The sequence below is a fragment of the Eumetopias jubatus genome, unplaced genomic scaffold (genome assembly GCF_037043125.1).
Source record: "Eumetopias jubatus isolate StellerSeaLion01/CBP00866 unplaced genomic scaffold, mEumJub1_p1.0 scaffold_14, whole genome shotgun sequence".
NCBI classification, from domain to species: Eukaryota; Metazoa; Chordata; class Mammalia; order Carnivora; family Otariidae; genus Eumetopias; species Eumetopias jubatus.
Genome location: NW_028274820.1, coordinates 950282 through 971872, shown reverse-complemented (window position 1 = coordinate 971872; position 21591 = coordinate 950282). Strand labels below are relative to the sequence as shown.

General features: G+C 59.0%; 1 protein-coding gene across 1 annotated transcript; it reads left to right on the top strand.

Annotated features, from left to right (window-relative positions):
- Window positions 1-17680: 17680 nt before the first annotated feature.
- On the top strand, window positions 17681-18989 carry LOC148162484 (whey acidic protein-like). Its single transcript, XM_088018673.1, is given in 4 exon segments — window positions 17681-17786; window positions 18273-18413; window positions 18759-18787; window positions 18789-18989. Coding segments are annotated over 4 exon segments (477 nt in total).
- Window positions 18990-21591: the final 2602 nt, after the last annotated feature.

Genomic DNA, 21591 nt, shown 5'->3' with positions numbered 1-21591 from the left:
CCAAGGGGCCCACTCCATGCTGAGATACATGGGCCCAGGAGAGGGAGGTGGGGGCGGAGGGGGGGACCAGGACAGCGGGGGCCAAGAGAAGGCGTCCTTCCCGGCAGCCCCCCGTGTGTCTCGCCCTGCAGCCCTGTGGCCCTAAGCTGGTGGCCTCTACATCAGGAAAGAGAGGCCATCAGGTCCCACCTTCTCCAGCAGGCCTGCACACAGGTCCCTGAGAGTCCCGTCCCCATGCCCTTACTCTTCCCAGATGGAAGACTGAGCATGTCTTCTCATTGAGGAGGCGTCTCTCCAGGCTCCTGGACCCCGTGGCAGGTCCTCTGGGGAAGGGGACAGGCACAGGTGAGTATGAGTCCCCTGGGTAAGACAGGCGCCTCCCCCAAGTCTCCCGGTGGGCACAGGCCCTGTGGAGTCAGCCAGGCCTTCAAGGGTAACCCCGAGTGGTCTTGCTCCCCTGTGAGTAGACTGGCAGCCCAATCAGAGAACCGTCCCACTGTGTGTGCCTCAGCATGGGAGGGTCTGAGGTCGGGCAGGCCTGCTAGTTCTGGAAGGTTCCCCCCGCAAAGCTGCGGCCTGAGAGGCCACCGCGGTGGGCAGGTGCATGAACGCTTGGCTCCCCCTGCCGACAGACCCCGAGCCACTGCATCTTCATCCTCAGTGCCGTGTGGGACGATGCAAGGGGGCCAGGGGGAGGTCCCCCAGGCTGGGGGTTGGAGAAGGGGACCCGCAGCCACTTCCCGGCTGCCCCAGGACCCCGGACTCAACTCTCCATGTCTTGTCATTATTATTATCATTATTGTTACTATTATAAAGTGCACACGGCATAGCACCCCCGTCCTCGTGAAGTGAAGTGCACACTTCAGTGGCGTTGAGCACATCCACTTTGGGGGCGGCCACCACCACAGGCCGTCCCTAGCACTTTCTCCTCTGCACTGAAGCTCTGTCCCCGTGAGACACTAGCCCCCATCCGCCACCCCCACCCTGGTGTCCACCATCTCCTCTCCGTCCCTGTGGATTGGACGCCTCTCAGCACCTCCCAGAATGGGAACCCTACGCTGTGTCCTGTGTGTGTGGCTCATTCCACTCAGCATCGCGTCCTCCAGGTTCCATCCACACTGGAGTAGGTGGCAGAGTGTCCTTCCTCTTCCGGGCTGAGGATGGATCACGGTGCTGATGGGCCACATTCTGTCTACTCGGTCATCATCATCCACTTCCCTTTTAAGTGAACCAAGCAAGCTCACCTTCATTTGATTTCAATTTTGTAAAAATCAATCAGAAAATGTTTTGAGGAGAATATGCCACCATGTTATCCCTGGTCATTTCTGGATCTGGAGGGATTTGGAGGGATTCCTAATTTATGTTCCTTTCTGTTTTCTTATTCTCCCGCAGTGCCGCAAGTGGTGGATTTTATGTCGTGCATGTGTTGTGAATTTGCGTATGCATGCATGCATGCGTGTGCATGTGCATGTGTGTGTCTGATGTGTGTGTACATGTATGTGTGTGGTGTGTGGTGCATGTGTGCACTCCTCCGGCACACACCAACCTCACCGACTTGGTGAATAGATAAGGTGCCCATCAGGTTGAGAAAAGGGGGCCACCTGGTCACTTCCTGTGCCCTCACCAGATGGTGGTCTCTACCAGGTGCCGGGAGCAGGTAGGCCTCATTGCTTACAAGAACAGGACCAGCAGAGAGAACAAGAGTGTGCTCCAGAACTTGGGGGGGTCCGGGCTGCAATCCCCCCTGCACAGCACCTCTGTCCCTGCAGGCACTTGGAGCACCGCAGGATCTGCAAGGTCAGGGCTCAGGTGCACGCTCAGGTGCACGGACCCGACCAACCGCAGAGCCCCGTCAAAAACCCAGGGCCCAGATCCAGGGGGAAGGTGGCTCTGGGGAAGGGGCCGGCAGCCAGGGGGTCTAACTCTTTGGCTCCAGCAGTCCCTCGGGGGACCTCACTGTGAGCTTCATTTCCCACTCTCTTGGGGTTGGGGTGCAGTACCAGGTGCGGAGGAAATGTGGGAGGCAACAGCACGCCGCGAGGACCCGCCCCCACCGCAGCAGTGACCCACTGGCGCCCTGGCGCCTTGCAGGCGTGCACAGCAACCCTGGGTAGGAGCTCAGGCCTGGAGAAAGGAGTGACCCCGCCCCAAGGGAGCGAGAGCAGCAGAAGGCAAGAACAGCTCTCCCTCCCCACGGGTCCCCCTCTGGTGCCCCTGCTGCAGCCCTAAGGACCCCTCGCTGCAGGCCGCTGTTGATCTGAATAACTGCAGCTCAGCAAACGTAGAACCCAGCTCCTCGTTTGCACACCTGCCCCCAGAGGTTTGGGAGGTGCCATGCCCACATCACCAGGGCGCACCCCACAATCGGTGCAGAGAAGCTGGTGGCCCAGCTGGGCTGGTGCAAGTGAGCTGAGACAGCCCAGAGATAGCACAGAGACAGCCAGAGATAGCACAGAGAGAACCCAGAGACAGCCAGAGATAGCCAGAGATGGCACAGAGAGACCCCAGAGACAGCCAGAGACAGTGCAGAGACAGCACAGAGACAGCCAGAGATAGCCAGAGATAACACAGAGACACCCCGAGAAATACTCCTAGATGCCTGGAGGAAGCAAGCCCTTGGCCTCAGCGGTCTGTGGAGCGGCTGGGAAGTCAGGTGGTAACGTAGCTGGGTGAGCACATGCTGGGGGTGAAGGCTGAAGGTCAGGAGACAGAGTGTCCCTGGCCAGTCTGCAGGCCCCACTTGGGGGAGCACAGGTGACATCCCTGATTTGTGTTTGTGTTTCCCCCATTCATAGAAGTAATACACATCATTTCAGGGAAAAGCAGAAAGGAAGTGAATCCAAAGGAAATAGGCACCATCTCTTGCAAACTTATTTTAGAAAGAATCTCATTTGGCTGTACAAACTGCTTTTTAATGTTTTAAACGAGATTCATGCAAAATTAAATAACAGGGAAGATGCCAGCATTTTTTTTACTTGATTTGTTATGATCATTTTACCACTCGGTAATTGTAAAACCCTTTTTTTAAAGTTAATACTTGATGATTGCAACACAGAATAAAGAGATTCACAGGGTGGAAACCCTCCACAGAGCAACAAAGCATAAAGTGGAGGAGGGGAAGGGGGAGGGGCGGGGAGGGGAGGGGCGGGGCGGGGGCGGGGGCGGGGAGGGGCGGGGAGGGCGGGGGAGGGGCGGGGAGGGGAGGGGCGGGGCGGGGAGGGGAGGGGCGGGGCGGGGGCGGGGGCGGGGAGGGGCGGGGAGGGGCGGGGGCGGGGAGGGGCGGGGCGGGGAGGGGCGGGGGCGGGGAGGGGCGCGGAGGGGGAGAAGACGTGCGCCCAGGAGCGTGGGCAGTGGGGTGTCGGTCCAAGTCTGCTGACACAGGCACCCAGAGCTCACAGTCCCACGCGGGCCGGGATGCCCAGGTGCCAGGCTGAGGCCATCACATCTCCGACCAAACGCCACCCTACCCTCCACGCAGCCACGGTTCCGGTTGCCATTTGGTTTCCCACGTGGCCCCACGCCCCCGGGAACCACGCTAACCATTCTGGCGTTGGATTGCATTCTATCCTGGTGATGGTTACGCTGATGGGACACCGGTCCGCTGCTGTAGGAGTTTAGTACGCGTCTTGGCCAATAAGCGTCCTTCCCCGAGGAACGCCGTCACTGTTACAGGCTCACAAAATAACATTTCTTGGCCAGGAGATAGGAACCTGACACTGGGGGATCCAAAGTTCTCTCTGGCATCCCCACCTACAACACCTCCCGGAAGACACACTCGACCTTCTGGCGCACCCACCCTCGTGGCCTCCTTCCTTCTTGCTCAAAGCTTCTGCAGGGACTTGTGGCCACCACGGGGCCCAACGTTCGTAGGGCATGCTAGCGCCCACAGGTGGTCTCCTCATTACCCCGTGAGCCTCGCCCTAAATCGTAACCTAAGGCAGGGCAGGATGCTTTCAACAAGCGATCAACACGAAAAGTTTTAAGAAGATAGTTACCGTATTTGAGGTTGGACACCTTGTTTCGGACCCTAACTCCTGGGTCTTCCTCTCCACGCCTGTCCCCTTGCTGCAGATGATGCTCCTCGAGGGGCCACTGCTGGGTCAGACATCGGCAGGGCAGAGCTGACCACCGGGGAGGGAGGAGAGAGAGAAGCAAGTTGAGCAGCCACCACCATGGAGACGCCCCCCTCACTGGTGGGGTTTGGGCTCCTGGTCGAATGCCGATAAATATTGCATGTTGCGGGAAAAACACAAGTCAGCTTCAAGCCTCCAACCCCGAAAGTGCGTAGGAAGGAGATCCTGCCAACAGCATGACCTGCTGAGGTCGGCCTCCCAGGCTCCCAGGGAACTTACAAGGGTCTTCTCCTGGGACCTGAGGCAGGCAGACAGCCACGGGAGGGCAGACCGTGCGATGTCCGGTGTGAGGGGTGAGGCTGAGAGCCATGTCTGGGGAGCATGCCCCCTTTTGAGGGCTCAACGAGCTCTCAGGAGGCAGGAATATTCGTCCTGCACTGAAGAATACAGTCTGGATGACGTTGCAAAAGTGGACAAGACGTGCCTCACTCAGGTCCCCCTTGACAAAAGCAACGTGGCATCTGGTCCTGGACAACAGTGGTTCCAAGGGGCTGTGGGCTCCAGCCAGGACCCTGTGAAACCCCGCTGTGCTCCAAGACCAATGAAGGCTGATTTGAGAAGCCAGGCCCGCACCCAGGCTGCTGACCCAGGGGCCGAGGGCTGCAGGGCAGGAAACCACCCCACGCTCCTGAGGACTCAGCCGCTCAGCTGGTCTGTCACCAGGACCAAATGCCAAGGGACCTGGAAGGAGTCTCACCCACCTCTGCCTCGGCCCAGGGCACCCCCAGCATTCCAAGTGTCACACACGCACACGCACATACCCCATGGCCAGCAACCTGTGCACATTCCCAAGCCCCCAACAGTGGTGAGAGAGAGCTCTTGCAGACAGCTAGTGGGCATGCCCAGAAAGCCAGCCCAAACCCGCGGACCAGGGAGAGACCTCAACGAGGTTTAGCACCCTCTGGGAAAGCAAAGAGGAGGCTGTGGGCACATGGCTAGACTTGGCAGGATAGAGGAAAAGTGAGCAAGCTAAAGAATTCTGCCACAGGAGGGAGCAAGGAGTAGGGAAGAGGTGTGTCCACAGGTCCAAGAAAGCCTGAGAATCCCTAACAGCTGTCGATGGAAGGTACATCTCTCAGCAAGTCAGTCGGTGAAGACTGCAGGACGTGACTGCCCCTTCTGTTGTGAAGACAGTAACACGAAACTTCAAGGAACATGAAAAATCAAGGCAATGTGACACCACAAAAAAAAAAAAAAAAAAATTTTCCCAACTTGCAATTTGCCCAGTAAATTCAAAATACAGGTATTATGTCCAGAGCACTGCAATAAAGTGAGGCTCTCAATGAAGCAAGTCAAGTGAATTGTTTGGTTTCCCAATGCGTATAAAAGTTATGTTTATACGACCCTGCGGTTTATCAGTGTGCAATAGCACTGTGTCTAAAAAACAATATACATACTCTAATTAGCAAATACTGTATTGCTGGGGCGGCTGTGTGGCTCAGTCGGTTAAACGTCTGACTCTTGATTTCAGCTCACATCATGATCTCAGAGCCATGGGATCGAGCCCCGTCTCCAGCTCCAAGCTCAGCGTGGAGTCTGCTTGCGATTCTCTCTGCCCCTCTCCCCAGTCATGCATGCTCTCTCTCTCTCTAAAATAAATATATAAATCTTAAAAAAAAAAAAAGAAAGAAAGAAAGAAAAAAGAAAGGGCACCTGAGTGGCTCAGTCGTTAAGCGTCTGCCTTCGGCTCAGGTCGTGATCCCAGGGTCCTAGGATCTCCAGCATCGGGCTCCCTGCTCAGCAGAAAGCCTGCTTCTCCCTCTCACACTACCCCTGCTTGTGTTCCCTCTCTCGCTGTCTCTATCTCTGTCAAATAAATAAAATCATTAAAAAAAGAAAGAAAAAAAAGAATTAACATCAATCTCTCAAACTCTTCCAAAAAATTGAAAAGGAGGGAACTCTCCCAAACTCATTTTATGAGGTCAGACTCACCCTGATACCAAAGTCAGGCAAGGACACTGCAAGGGGGAAAAAAAAACCTACAGACCAATATTCGTGATGAATGTGGATTCATCAAAATCTCAACTAAAATTCAACAAAATTTCTCAACTAATTATTTGTAAATCAAATTCAGCCCCACAACAAAGGCATCATACACCATGATTTAGTCCTGATGCAGGATACCCATGGACTGGGGTCCTTCGAGAACGTCAGGACTCTCCTCTCCCCAAGGGCTCAAGATTAACCGCAGGATTTTCACCGGGAGTGTGCTGACTCTGGAAAGCAATTTGGGAACAAGGAACATCCACGATGGTTGAATCTTTAGATCCATGAACATAATGTATATTTCCATGTTTTAGGTCTTGAATGTCTTTCCTTCAAGTTTCATCTCTGTTGGGGCTTTTTTTATTACATTTTCAACTTTTATTTTCAATCCAGAGAAATCCCCTGGGCCCTTCATCAGGCTGCACCCTACGATCCATTTGGGGTTAATTTTTCTATAAGGTGTGAGGTCTAGGTCAAAGTTCATTCTTTCGCCTGTGGACGCCCACTTGTTCTGGCACCATCGGCCAGAAAGATCACCCTTCCTTCCACTGCATTGGTTTTGTACCTGTGTCCAACCGTTGGTTGGCTGTGTCTTTGCGGGGCTCTGGGTGGACACTGAGTTCCGTCCCACCGTCCCCAGTGTCTGCCCCTTTGCCCGCCCCTTTGCCCGTCCCACACCGTCCTGACTGTTACAGCCTGGACGTCCTTCACCAGGCAGACACCATCCTGACTGTTACAGCCTGGACGTCCTTCACCAGGCAGGCACCATCCTGACTGTTACAGCCTGGACGTCCTTCACCAGGCAGACACCATCCTGACTGTTACAGCCTGGACGTCCTTCACCAGGCAGACACCATCCTGACTGTTACAGCCTGGACGTCCTTCACCAGGCAGGCACCATCCTGACTGTTACAGCCTGGACGTCCTTCACCAGGCAGGCACCATCCTGACTGTTACAGCCTGGACGTCCTTCACCAGGCAGACACCATCCTGACTGTTACAGCCTGGACGTCCTTTCCCACACCATCCTGACTGTTACAGCCTGGACGTCCTTCACCAGGCAGGCACCATCCTGACTGTTACAGCCTGGACGTCCTTTCCCACACCATCCTGACTGTTACAGCCGTGGACGTCCTTCACCAGCCAGACACCATCCTGACTGTTACAGCCTGGACGTCCTTCACCAGGCAGGCACCATCCTGACTGTTACAGCCTGGACGCCCTTCACCAGGCAGACACCATCCTGACTGTTACAGCCTGGACATCCTTCACCAGGCAGGCACCATCCTGACTGTTACAGCCTGGACGTCCTTCACCAGGCAGGCACCATCCTGACTGTTACAGCCTGGACATCCTTCACCAGGCAGGCACCATCCTGACTGTTACAGCCTGGACGTCCTTCACCAGGCAGACACCATCCTGACTGTTACAGCCTGGACGTCCTTCACCAGGCAGACACCATCCTGACTGTTACAGCCTGGACGTCCTTCACCAGGCAGACACCATCCTGACTGTTACAGCCTGGACGTCCTTCACCAGGCAGGCACCATCCTGACTGTTACAGCGTGGACGTCCTTCACCAGGCAGGCACCATCCTGACTGTTACAGCCTGGACGTCCTTCACCAGGCAGACACCATCCTGACTGTTACAGCCTGGACGTCCTTCACCAGGCAGACACCATCCTGACTGTTACAGCCTGGACGTCCTTCACCAGGCAGGCACCATCCTGACTGTTACAGCCTGGACGTCCTTCACCAGGCAGACACCATCCTTACTGTTACAGCCGTGGACGTCCTTCACCAGGCAGGCACCATCCTGACTGTTACAGCCTGGACGTCCTTCACCAGGCAGACACCATCCTGACTGTTACAGCCGTGGACGTCCTTCACCAGGCAGGCACCATCCTGACTGTTACAGCCTGGACGTCCTTCACCAGGCAGACACCATCCTGACTGTTACAGCCGTGGACGTCCTTCACCAGGCAGGCACCATCCTGACTGTTACAGCCATGGACGTCCTTCACCAGGCAGGCACCATCCTGACTGTTACAGCGTGGACGTCCTTCACCAGGCAGACACCATCCTGACTGTTACAGCCGTGGACGTCCTTCACCAGGCAGGCACCATCCTGACTGTTACAGCCTGGACGTCCTTCACCAGGCAGGCACCATCCTGACTGTTACAGCCTGGACGTCCTTCACCAGGCAGACACCATCCTGACTGTTACAGCCTGGACGTCCTTCACCAGGCAGACACCATCCTGACTGTTACAGCCTGGACGTCCTTTCCCACACCATCCTGACTGTTACAGCCTGGACGTCCTTTCCCACACCATCCTGACTGTTACAGCCGTGGACGTCCTTCACCAGCCAGACACCATCCTGACTGTTACAGCCTGGACGTCCTTCACCAGGCAGGCACCATCCTGACTGCTACAGCCTGGACGTCCTTCACCAGCCAGACACCATCCTGACTGTTACAGCCTGGACGTCCTTCACCAGGCAGGCACCATCCTGACTGTTACAGCCTGGACGTCCTTCACCAGGCAGACACCATCCTGACTGTTACAGCCTGGACGTCCTTCACCAGGCAGGCACCATCCTGACTGTTACAGCCTGGACGTCCTTCACCAGGCAGACACCATCCTGACTGTTACAGCCTGGACGTCCTTCACCAGGCAGGCACCATCCTGACTGTTACAGCGTGGACGTCCTTCACCAGGCAGACACCATCCTGACTGTTACAGCCGTGGACGTCCTTCACCAGGCAGGCACCATCCTGACTGTTACAGCCTGGACGTCCTTCACCAGGCAGACACCATCCTGACTGTTACAGCCGTGGACGTCCTTCACCAGGCAGGCACCATCCTGACTGTTACAGCCTGGACGTCCTTCACCAGGCAGGCACCATCCTGACTGTTACAGCCTGGACGTCCTTCACCAGGCAGACACCATCCTGACTGTTACAGCCTGGACGTCCTTCACCAGGCAGACACCATCCTGACTGTTACAGCCGTGGACGTCCTTCACCAGGCAGGCACCATCCTGACTGTTACAGCCTGGACGTCCTTCACCAGGCAGACACCATCCTGACTGTTACAGCCGTGGACGTCCTTCACCAGGCAGGCACCATCCTGACTGTTACAGCCTGGACGTCCTTCACCAGGCAGACACCATCCTGACTGTTACAGCCTGGACGTCCTTCACCAGGCAGGCACCGTCCTGACTGTTACAGCCTGGACGTCCTTCACCAGGCAGACACCGTCCTGACTGTTACAGCCTGGACGTCCTTCACCAGGCAGACACCGTCCTGACTGTTACAGCCTGGACGTCCTTCACCAGGCAGACACCATCCTGACTGTTACAGCCGTGGACGTCCTTCACCAGGCAGGCACCATCCTGACTGTTACAGCCTGGACGTCCTTCACCAGGCAGACACCGTCCTGACTGTTACAGCGTGGACGTCCTTCACCAGGCAGACACCATCCTGACTGTTACAGCCTGGACGTCCTTCACCAGGCAGACACCATCCTGACTGTTACAGCCTGGACGTCCTTCACCAGGCAGACACCATCCTGACTGTTACAGCCTGGACGTCCTTCACCAGGCAGACACCATCCTGACTGTTACAGCCTGGACGTCCTTCACCAGGCAGGCACCGTCCTGACTGTTACAGCCTGGACGTCCTTCACCAGGCAGACACCATCCTGACTGTTACAGCCTGGACGTCCTTCACCAGGCAGACACCATCCTGACTGTTACAGCCTGGACGTCCTTCACCAGGCAGACACCATCCTGACTGTTACAGCCTGGACGTCCTTCACCAGGCAGGCACCGTCCTGACTGTTACAGCCTGGACGTCCTTCACCAGGCAGACACCATCCTGACTGTTACAGCCTGGACGTCCTTCACCAGGCAGACACCATCCTGACTGTTACAGCCGTGGACGTCCTTCACCAGGCAGGCACCATCCTGACTGTTACAGCGTGGACGTCCTTCACCAGGCAGGCACCATCCTGACTGTTACAGCCTGGACGTCCTTCACCAGGCAGGCGGCTTCCGCCCTCCTTACTCCTCCCCCAAGTTCTTTGAGCCTACTCAGGTCCCTTTGCCTTCCGACGTAAAATTTGACAATGACCTTCTCGATGACTACCAAAAATCTCTCTGGGATTTTCACAGGAATTATGCTGTGGGTGTTATCAAGCCAAGGAAATTCCCTTCTATTCTTAACTTTCTGAGAGGTTTTATCTTGATTTTTCTTCTTTACACTCTACACAGATTTCGCTGATTGGTTTTCACATATTGAACCAGCCTTGGACGCCTGGAACACGCCCCACTTGTTCATGGCGTGTAATTCTTTGTACATAGGACTGAGGTCCACTGCCCATAGCTTGTCGAGGACTTCTGTGTCTGTGTCTGTGTGTCTGTGTGTGTGTGGGTGTCTGTCTGTCTCTGCATGTTCTACCATCGTCAGATTTGGGTGGACTCAACGTAATACTGCTGGTATAAGAGGAGTTGGGAAGGGTTTCCTCCTGTTCCATTTTCTAGAACTGATTGTGGAGATTGGGTCTTAAATCTTCATTAAATGTCTGGCACACGTCACGAGTGAAACCCTCTGGGCCTGGAGGTTTCTTTTTCAGGAATTTTCATCCACAAGCTCAGTTCCTTACTTGCTTGGTCCTGGGTGAGCTCAGCGCGTGCAGCTGGGAAGCGGGTCCCTTCTGTCCGGGTTGTCACGGGGACTGTGACTGTGAAAGGGGGAGCCGTCTGTCTGCAGGATTCCCCCACCCCCCTCCCCGGCCACACCCGCTTCCAGCACAGACGCTGCCCCTCTGTCTCCCCCCTTTTCCTTTGTCAGTCTCGCTAGCAGTTTATCAAGGTTATTGTTCTTCCCAAAGACCCAGAGTCTGTGGGGGAGTTTGCTTCATACATTTTTCTCTGCGTTTCTGTGCCGGATTTATTGATTTCTACCTTTATCTTTTATTACTCCCTTCCTTTTGCTTGCTCTTCCCTGCTTGGCTCCTTCAAGGGAGCGCTCAGATGATGGGCGTGAGACTTTCCCCGTTTCCGGCGCCAACACCGCCTTGGCCTTGCCCACAGTTTGGAATATGCCGGATCTTCCTTGTCATGCGGTTCAGGTGGTCCTTCCACGTCCCTGGGGCCTTCCCTTTGACCTGTGGATTATCTAGAAGCCGGCTGTTTAGTTACCAAGAGTTTGGGGACTTTTCCTATTATTTTTTTGTTATTAATTTCTACTTTAATTACACTGGGCTCCCGGAAAACACTTCGATGCTTCCCTTGCTTTGTGGGCCAGGGTGATCCCCTCTTGGTCTGTGGGCGCTTGAAGAGAACGTGTACCCTGGATGGGGAGTCCTGTCGACGTCAGAGGGGTCCGGAGCGTGACGCGGGCGCCGAGTTTTTCCACGTTCCTGCTAACTTTCCATGAAGTCATTCTGCCAGTTGTCGGGAGAGGGGTACTACTGACGACTTCTGCTTTAACGAGGACTGGTCCACGTCTCTCAGACCTGCGGGGAGAAGCGGCCACGTCCGCACGGGCCCCTGGCGGGCTCTGGCAGCGCCGGGAAGCCCTGCACGCCGAGCCCACTGTCCCCACTGTCCACCTCCCGCCTCGTGGGCCTTGGCCTGAGGTCAGCTTTTCCGTTCCCTCCAACCAGGAGGGAGCCCCGGACACCCTTCTGCGGGTCCCAGGCCTGCACCGGGAAAGAGGGCCAGGCCCTACCATCGAGGGGTGACCCCCTCTGTCCACGTCAGCTCCCCAACTGCCCCTTGAGGGTGACACACGGGAACAAGTGGCCCCGGGCACAGCCGGCAGAGCCCCACGTTCTGCCTGTCACCCGTTCCTGAGGCCCAGGGAACTCGGATGGACCGTCCATGGAAGAGTCTGTGCTGTCGAGAAGCTCCATGCCCCGAGGTCACACTTCTCGTAGGGGAAATCACTCCCAGCTCCGTAGTAACAGGCAGGGACAGCCCACTGTGGATTCATGTCTAGGAAATAAATATTTCTCGATGGCAAACACCTGCAGGAGTACCTCTGCCCATGGCAAGATCTGGGGGTTCCTAACCCTGACTCTGCAGGATAGTTTCTGGGGGTAAAATTCCTGGCCCTGATATCCTACAGGAGAGTCACGGGGGCCGGCCGTAAGCTGCATCGTGGCATTCCCGCAGGTGGCCCCATGTTTGGACACGGCCCATACAAGGACCAGCACGTACTGTCCACCGCGAACATCATGTCAGTGTCTCACCATGCTTTCTCATCTCTGCTTCCTACCTCATCAGTGTGTTGTGAATGCCCTTCCCCATCCACACCAGGGGTCTCTCATTCCAAGTACAGACAGAAGAGCGGGGTTGGGGCTGGGGGCCAGGCTTGGAGGAGTCAGAACGGCAGCCTCACCCTGACCAATCAGGGGGTCTGGACGAGGGCTCAGCCCTTCTCCCCAAGACTGAACACCAGCTCCTGCAGCCCTTCACGGATTCCTGCATTACAGGAATACAATCATAAATCTCCGTTTGCTGACACTCTGCGGGCCTGGGGTCCCAGGTGACCCTGGCTGTACCCTGCTGGCCTCCAAGCCGTGGTCTGCAGGTGGGGGGTGGGGGGCTCCCACTGCGGCCCTGGGCTGACACGCCTCACGTCGCTTTCCCATCACGGTCCCTCGACCCCAGGTCGGGGGCTGGTCGGCTCGGGGCACACTGGTGTAGACCCCAGGACCCTCTTTCATGTACTTTTAAAGCTGTAACAGCACCCTCTAGAGGACAGGCCCAGGGTCCGCTGCCAGCCATGCATCTCAGGGACCTCCAGAGTCTGTGGTCTGGTCCGACCAGGCCCAGAGACAGAGTCCAGATCCTTCCTAGGAGGCCGCTGCAGAGGAAAAGAACTCACCGGTCATTCTGGAAAGTGCACTGGACACAAAGGGGCTGCACACAGATGTAGATCCGTGTGTACTGATACAAACGGTCTACACATAAACACACACATACGCACACACATGCCTACGTGTGTACATGTAAACGTACTCCGTACCTATATAGATCACAAGGGACGCCCCGCCTCCCCTTAGCTCCCTCCAGCCCCCTAGGCCCGCAGCCCCCACCAGCCCTGCGCCCCCTCCACTGCCTGCCTCTGGGCCTCTGCCCACCCAAGCCCTGGCCATGGACACGCACCTGTGCCCCTCGCCCGGTGGGTCTTCCTGTGTTTCCCCACCAGAAAGCTAGATTTTAACAGAACTCTCCCGTTCTCTGAACGTTGGCAAGGAAAATGAGATTTTAAATGCCAGGGGGGACGAGGCTGCGAGATTGTCGAGGGAAGGGACAATGTCTTCTGCTGGAGCCCCCTCCCCCAGCTCAGCATTGGTTGGAGAGGGAGTCCAAGGGCTTCTCCAACCCTCACCTCCACCTCGGGGCCCTAGGAGCCTCTGAGCCACTGTGAGGCCCCCACCCCCTCGCCATCTCAGGTGGCCCGTAACGGTGTGGCCGTCAGCCTGGCCCTGGGGTGCAGATCCAGGCCTCAACCGCTCTGGCTCCCCAGGCTCGTGGGAGGACTCCACCCGTGGTGGGCCCACTGTGTGCCAGCTCTCTGCCCCAGGCTGGCTCTGAAGGAGGACATGCCGCCAGGGCAGGGCGTCTGAGGGTGAGGGTAGACACCAGACAGCAGGTCCCCTCCACCCTGCCCTCCCGCCACAGCCTGGCTGGGCCCCCGATTAGGAGGCTGGGCCGCTCTCCTCTGTCCAGGACCTCCGCCACCCTGGTCCTGTCTCACTAGGACGGGCAGTGGGCTGTCCTGTGCCCCCCCTGGTCAGCCGTTGGAGGGCCTTCGGGAAATCCACTGGTCAAGCCCCCCACCTGACCCAGTCCCGGCCCCTGGTGCCCTGCAGCCTCCCCTGCTCCTCCCACTTGAGTGACCCAGACATCGGTTGCCCCCGGAAGACCTGGTTTCTCTGTGCCCGGCAGCACGGCTGGTCATGGCCCCCGAACTGTGGACGCCGCCCACCCTCCCCTGCAGGGCCCCAGGTGGTGAGGTGCCTCATCGGTGCATCCCCTGAGGCCAGAGGGCCACACCTCATCCAGCGGCAGCCCCGGCCCCACAGCCAGCCCTACACCTGCCTTCCTCCCCGAGGACCACCCAGGAGCTGCCCCCACCCACCCCTCACCCTGGACATCCAGCGGACCAAGCAGCCCTGCACAGGAGATGCCTTGAGAGACTGTGGGTAGGAGAGAACTTTCCAGAGAGGATCGAGAGGCAGAAGGTGCGGGCGCTATGCGTAGGGGCATGACTCAGTGAGACTGGGGTGTGGAAGGGTCCTCAGGCCTGAGAGCCCCGGTAAGAGGGCTGAGGACTGAACCCCCCCAGGGGTCGTGACACCTGATGATGTGGACCGAGCTCAAGACCCCCACTCCGGGGCCATGATGCTCCCCACAAAGAGGGGCAAGTGTATAGAATGGCCCCCTGACCCTGTCTCCACCTTGAGAGCCGGAGGAAACCCCAACCCAGCTGACCCTGTAGGACTGGTGGGGACGCTGTGTGCTTAGCCCACAAAGGCCAGGATGCTCCAGGTGATGAGTTTCCCCACCTGTCCGGGCTTTCAGGGGCTGCTGGGAAGCAGGAAGGCCTACGTCTCTTGGAAGAAGATGGGCTGAGGCTAGGCCGGCGGGGCCAGCAAGCATCCCCAGGCCAAAAAGCAGCGCATGTCCCCTGCCCCGGGGCTCGAGGCAACATCGTTCCTGGAAACCTCTGCTTTCTCCACCTGCCCTCAGGACTGTGAAGGCAGGAGGCCCTGCCCCCCACGCTTCGCTTCTCCCAACAACATCTCTTGCTCTGTGTCCCCCACACCAGCCCTGTGGGCTATGTGTCCCCTCCTGGCCACAGCTCGTGACCCCAGGCGGTTAGAGCCGACTTCTGCTCCCCACCCACCCACCCCCACAACAAGACCCCCAGCTCAGGGAGAAGTGTGGCCCAGTCACACAAAAGGCTCCCTTCGCAAGTGAAGAAATGTTTAAAATGGTGCTAGCCTGTAGGTGAAGGCCACGCTCCACCACCACGGAGTCCACCACCACTGAGCACGGTGCTTTCTGGAAGTCTGGAGGGCCCGGGGGGGGCTCATCATGCGTGTCTGTACCACATGGGCAGCACGGCCCCAGTGACCGAGATCATCGGGGGGGACAGGAGCCGTCTACGTCTGTAGGGGGGCCATGAGATGGCTGGATGGATGGTCGATGGACAGGTGAGGGGAAACTAGATGAAGTCCGAGCTAGCTGGTGACGATACCGCTCCAGGATGTGGATCAGGCGTGAGTTTCATTTTCTTCTCCACGCTTTTCTGAATTGTCCGGGCTTCCTACAACGCGTGTGTTATTCCTCTGATCAGAACAATTAGAGGTTGTCTTCTAAATAATCTGACCTGCATCACAGAAAGCTTCGCAGATCCGGTGGCACCTGTGGTCCTTGTACAGTCCCAACAGGAGAGCCTGGGGGGAGTAGGGGAAGGCCAGGTCCTGTCTGAGGGCCTCCAACTTCCGGACAGGCTCCCCCCAGGAGGGCTTCCCAGGGCCCAGCTCAGCCCCCAATTCCAGGCAGCCCTCCGGGTAGCTGCCAGAAGCCACGCAACCCAGGTCAGGGTTCCCCGTCCGGAGGGGCTTTCGGGCCACACCCCTGTTTGGACCCCAGCCCCCAGGTCAGAGGGTCACGCTAAGGTGTGAGAGGTCACTGACCAGGGACCAAAGTCCTGATGCAGTCCCCTCTGCTCACCGTGCACAGGTGCGCAGATGCGGGGACTACGCCGACCCGTGTGATGGACAAGGGCCCTGACCCAGCAGATTACATTCTGGAGGAGCAGACAGTAAACGTCCCAAAGGGGAGCTTCCCTAGGCCTGCGCTGGGAGAGAAGAGGCCAGGGCAGCAGAGCTGAGGGGACCGACGGGAGGACCCCGAGTGGGGGAGCACTGAGGGCGCAGCGCCCCGGGAGGGTGCAAGGTGGGGCTGGGGGGGGGAGAGGAAGGGAGGGGAAGGGAGGGGAGGGGAAGGGCAGGTTAGATGCAGGAAGGAGCTCAGGTGCTCCGAGTGGTCAGGGAGGAGGGCACCAGGCAGGATGGCCCGTCAGCCCTTGTGACCACGGGTCCTGCAGGCCGAGGGCCGCACCCTGGGGAGCTGGTGGCAGGCCTGGCCTCAGACCCAGCATCTAAGCAAGACAGACCCTGAGTCCCTGGTCTTGGTTTGGGGAAGGCACAGAGAGCGGGGACAGAAAGGCCAACCGGACCCGCCAGGGAGTGACCGTGGCCTCCCACCCCTCTCCCCTTGTGCAGCCCATGTGCTGCCTCCTTCCCAGGCTTCAGCGGGGAACCATTTTGAGAACTGCCAGCATGAGGCTGCAAGTCACTGTGGTTGGCCAGGATCGCGGCGGCTGGCCCCCGGGAGGGGCCTGGGCCGAGGCCCCAGAACTCTGCTGAGGGGCCGTGAGGCCAGCACGGTGCCCCTTGGGGCCGGTGGAAAGACCTAGGGGCGCCTGAGCCCCAGGGGAAGAGCATCTGGGCCGAAACATCCGGAAATGCATGGAGCACAGGGTGAGGGCCACAGGGGACTGCTGTCTGAGGCCGAGGTCCCAAGCTGGCAGAGGAGGGCAGCCTAGGCCCCGTGGCACTGGCCCTCAGTCACCCTGGGGCCCCTTCCCTGCCCAGGCCCTCAGGGAAGAAGGATGGAGGAAGCTCCCTCCCCACCCCAGGAGTGCCACCCCCACCACGTGGCCCAGCTGGCCTGCCACAGGCCGGCCCTTCTGGGAAGAGGACTTCCCAGTGGCCTCCAGGCCCTGCGCACAAATAGCTGGGACATTCCCTGGCCCGATTCTGCTGCTCTAACACGGGCAGCCGTTCTTGTAGAAAGTTCCAGAGAAGACACAAGGCACCACAAGAGACACAGCCTGTCCTCCCAGATTGCCTGCCCCCCACACCCGGGATCTGAGAGCAGGATGGGGGCATGCCGTTCTGGGGGGGGGGGCCCATCACAGGGACCCCGGACTTGCTGTCGTGGATTCCATTTTTTCCTTCTCTGCCCTTCGTTTTTGTTTTGTTTTGTTTTACCTTTTCTTTTTAAAGTGGTATCATTGACATACGACACGATCTTGGTTTCAGGTGTGCAATGAGGTGACTGGATGTTTGTAAACCGGGGGCGCAATCAGCGCAATGTCTCGTTAACACCCGTCAGCAGGCACCGTGACAGACTTTCTTTTCTTGTGATGACAACTTTTACGATCTACTGTCTCGGTGACCTTCGCAAAGTCAACCCGGTTTCGTTAAGGACAACAGCCAGGTCTCCCATCCCACCCCCACTGCCCTTCAGACTATACCTCCACAAGGGAGAGAAATGGTGCACCTTATCAGGGACTTTTTTAAGTTTTAAAACATGTCCCCGATGCAACTGGCCTGTCCAAGGCGGAAGCCCCTGGGCCAGCTGGGCCAGCACCAGCCCCTCCCCCACATTTCTCCTCCCACCACCACCTTTAAAGGGCCTGGGACCCACAGGCCACCATCTGCCACTTGCCTGCCGCCCGCCACCATGCGCTGTCTGGCCAGCCTAGCTCTGGCCCTGCTGGCCCTGGAGGCCGCCCTGGCCCTGGCCCTGGCCCTGGCCCCGGCCCCGGCCCCGGCCCTTACCTTGCCAGGTAGGCCTGGGCTGCTGCCCCTTGGGGGGCGCCCAGGAGGGTCCTCCCAACCTCCCTCTGCTCCAAGTGCGTCCCTGACACACTGCTGGCCCTGATGTGTTGGTGACAGGACGGGAGGCGCAGAGCGGAGGAGGCTGGCCCCTGGGGGTCCCCCACAGTGAAAGAGTGGGGCACTGCCTAGAGACCCCCCAGGTGCTGCAGGGCCCGGGCCATTGTCCCTGATCGCAGGACAGCTCCCGGGGCATGGTGGGCCTGTCCTTGGCCCCCTGGCTCTTAACCCCACCTGCTGCCGTGGGCCTGGGCACCCTTTTGTCCCCAGGTCACGCTCCACATACTCTTTTCCTTTCAAGAAAGGGTGCGAGTTAGGGTGCTGGGGACTAGACTCCCCATGGTTCCTGCTGTCGCCCCACCTTGCTCCCCCCGCACCGAGCAGCCCCCGGGGTAGGCGGTCCACCAGCCCCACCCACCTGCCTGTCCCGTGTGCAGGGCAGGTCGTGTGCCCGGAGCTCAGCTCCTCGGAGGAGGGTGCCTGCATGGTCTCCTGCAGCTCGGACGAGAACTGGCCCCAAGGCACCAAATGCTGCCCCAGGAGCCCCTGCAGCCGCTCCTGCGTGGTCCCCCTCATCGGTAACACCGCGGCCCCTATGCCCCGCGCCGAGGCCTGTCCGGGGGAGGGAGGAGCCAGCTCTGTCCGGGGTCCACCCTGAGTGGGCGCCCCACACCCCTCTTGGTGACCCACCCCCCCAGCCCCCTAAACTCCACCTGGCAGTGAGCGCGTGCCCCTGCTGGCCTGGCCGCTGAGGCTCAGCCGCCTCCTCCCAGCATTGCCCAGGCCTGGGTCCCCGAGGCAGCGGCCACAGTCCCCTCCCTAGGGATGGGGACACGGTGGGGCTGGGAGCCAGGACACCAGCTGCAGGGGAGACCAGCCACAGGGTGGTCCTGGGGCCTGACGGGCCGGCCGTCTCTCCCCAGCGCCTGTGCAGAGGGCCGGCCACTGCCCACCGGGTGCAGGCCCTGCTGATCCCCCAGCCCTGCTTGGAGAGCAGCGAGTGTTCCGGGGACAACCAGTGTGCAGACAACAGGAAGTGCTGCCTCAGCATCTGTGCCTTGCGATGTCTGGAGCCCGAGGCAGGTGAGCGCCCCACAGCCGCCCCCGACAGCGCCCCGGCCACAGCCACGGATGCAGCAGAAGGTCTGGGCTGAGAGTGGGTGTTGGGCAAGCAAAGGAGGCAGAGGCTCAGAGACTTGCCCAAGCAGGACAGCAGGACATGGTCCAGCCCAACCGTAGCAGGGCCTGTGCCCTTGCCACATAACCTTGGGAGGCGTCTGGGCTCCCCAACGTGGGAGGAGGTCTGGGGCGGGAGCTGGGAAATGTGGCTCCTGGCCCCCAGTGACCACGCCTGCCTGTGGGCCACGGGGAGGCCTGAGGCCTCCGTGTCCCCTGCCGAAGAACCCCGTCAGAGAGGGGCTTCCCCAGGAGCCCCTGGCTGCCAGGAGTGACCAGCCTGAGCCTGCTTGGCAAGAACTTTCTCTCTAGGATCCAGAGAGTGCAAGATGCTTCCTACCCGCTGCTAATAAAAACCCACCCACTTAGCTTCACGTCCCTCCGTCTGTCTGTCTGTCCAGGGCACCTGCTGGGAGGGACAAAGCACACAGGCCTCTGGGAGCTCCCGGGCTGCCCACCCAGCCCTCGAGGCTCTGGCCCTCCGGGGTCCAGCCCCGCTGAGAGGCATTGCTGGCGTGGGGACAGGGGCAGAGTGGAGCCTGCAGGGAGGGTTGGGGCCACGAGGTCGCCGCAGCCTCTCTCCACGGCACCTGTGACCCCATCTGGGGTGGCGGGTGCAGTGGGCAGGTGTGGTCACAGGGAGCCTCAGTGCCAACAGCACCTCGGGCAGCCTTGTTGGGACCTGCAGTGAAGTGTGCACACCCACCAGACACGTGGTGAGCACCCCAGAGCTTGCCCCCAGGGTTCCCACCAGGCTGCCCCCGAATGCAAACACCCCCCAGAATTTCTGGAGGTGACCCGCACCCTGGCTCACTTAGCTCCAGATTCAGGGGTCCCCACGAACTCCACAGATTCATGAAGCTGTAAGGACGATCCACAGAACTCCGAAAGCACAGTCTGTTATAAAGGACACAGACAAGCAAAAGCCAAATAAAGACCCCACCTTGGAGGTGGGGGCGGGGACGTGGGGGCCTGTGCCCCCGCTGGGTGGGGGCGCACCACCTCCCAGCACACCCACGTGTCACCAGCCCGGAAGCCTCCCTGAGCCTCGGTGTCCTGAGATCTTCTCGAAGCTTCAGTGACAGGCGTTAGGATGAAGCCATTGACCATTGTTGACCAACTCAGCCCCGGCCCTCTAACCCCATGGCTGGCTCCTCGGGCCGCCGGCCCCTGTCCTGTGTCATCGAGGACCCCCACCCCAGAGCCATCTCACCAGCATAGACTCAGGTATGAGAAAGGGGTCCTTGCAAATATCACAGGGCACTCGTATCACCCAGGAAACTGCAAGGTTTTGAAGTGCTGTTCCAAGGAGGGGAAAAAGACCAGAATTCTTTTTGTTTTTAGGATTTATTTATTTATTTATTTGAGAGAGAGAGAGAGCAGGAGCAGGGGTGAGGGTCAGAGGGAGAAGCAGGCTCCCCGCTGAGCAGGGAGCCCGAGGGGGGGCTCCAGCCCAGGACCCCGGGATCATGACCTGAGCCGAAGGCAGATGCTTCACCCACTGAGCCCCCCAGGCACCGGCCCTCAAAGACCAGAGTTCTTGACGGCCAGCCCGCATGGGTGCTTTCGGCCGGCCTGGCCCCAGCTCGTGCACACTCCAGCCACCTGCCACGTGCCCACTGACACATCAGGAGCTGGGGAGACAGGATGGGTCGTCCCAAGTGAAAAGGGCTCCGACTAGTGGCTGAATTTTGTTTCTGGACCATTCTCCAGCAAAAGGAACCAGGATTCCTTGGAGACATTGTTGAGTGAACACGGGACAAGGCCACGTGGGACACTGCGTGTCAGAAAACGGCACCAGCCTGCAGCCGCCACGATCCAACTGGACTCCAGCAGCTACAGTGGAGGGCAGGAAGCTCTTCCTCGCAGAAAATGCTAGTCAACACGGGGGTGTGGGGGTGGACAGCAAGACTAGAAGCCCATCGTCCAAACTCTACGGTCCTCACTACTCCAGGCAGTGTCATCAGGTGCCAGGGAAGCCACTGGGAGTAAGGGCACAGTCTCAAGCATCCCCCATCCTCGCTCATCATCCGCCAGGGGGCGCTTCTTCCACAGCAGAGAGCTGGTCCCCAACTACGCATTCTAGGACTCACCGCGGCTCTGTGCGTCCCAGTGCGACCCAAGGGACCGCGACACTCGCAGGTGGCGGCCTTGCCAGAGATGTGCCATCAGGTGAGTGCAGAGGGCCGGCCACTCTGTGTTCTTCTACAACACTCAGTATTGTAGAAGAACAGGGGGGAGAGGAGGGGGAGGGGGGAGAGAGAGGGGAGGGGGGAGAGGGAGGGGGAAGGGAGAAGGGAGGAGGAGATGGAGGGAGAAGGGGAGGAGAGGGGGAGGAGGGAGAGGGAGGGGGAGATGGGGAGAGGGAGGGGGAAGGGAGGAGGGAGAGGGGAGGCAGGTCTGAGCCCAGCCTGGACAGACGAGCCACCCAGCCCGCCCTGCCTCAACCTCAGGGTGAACCAGGCAGGAGGGAGACACCCTAGCCCCCCACTGCCACGCTGGGGGACCCCTCCCCTGCAGAGAACGCCCATCCCCTCCATCCCTGCATTAGCCATGCATCCAACTCGTCAGCTTGAGGCC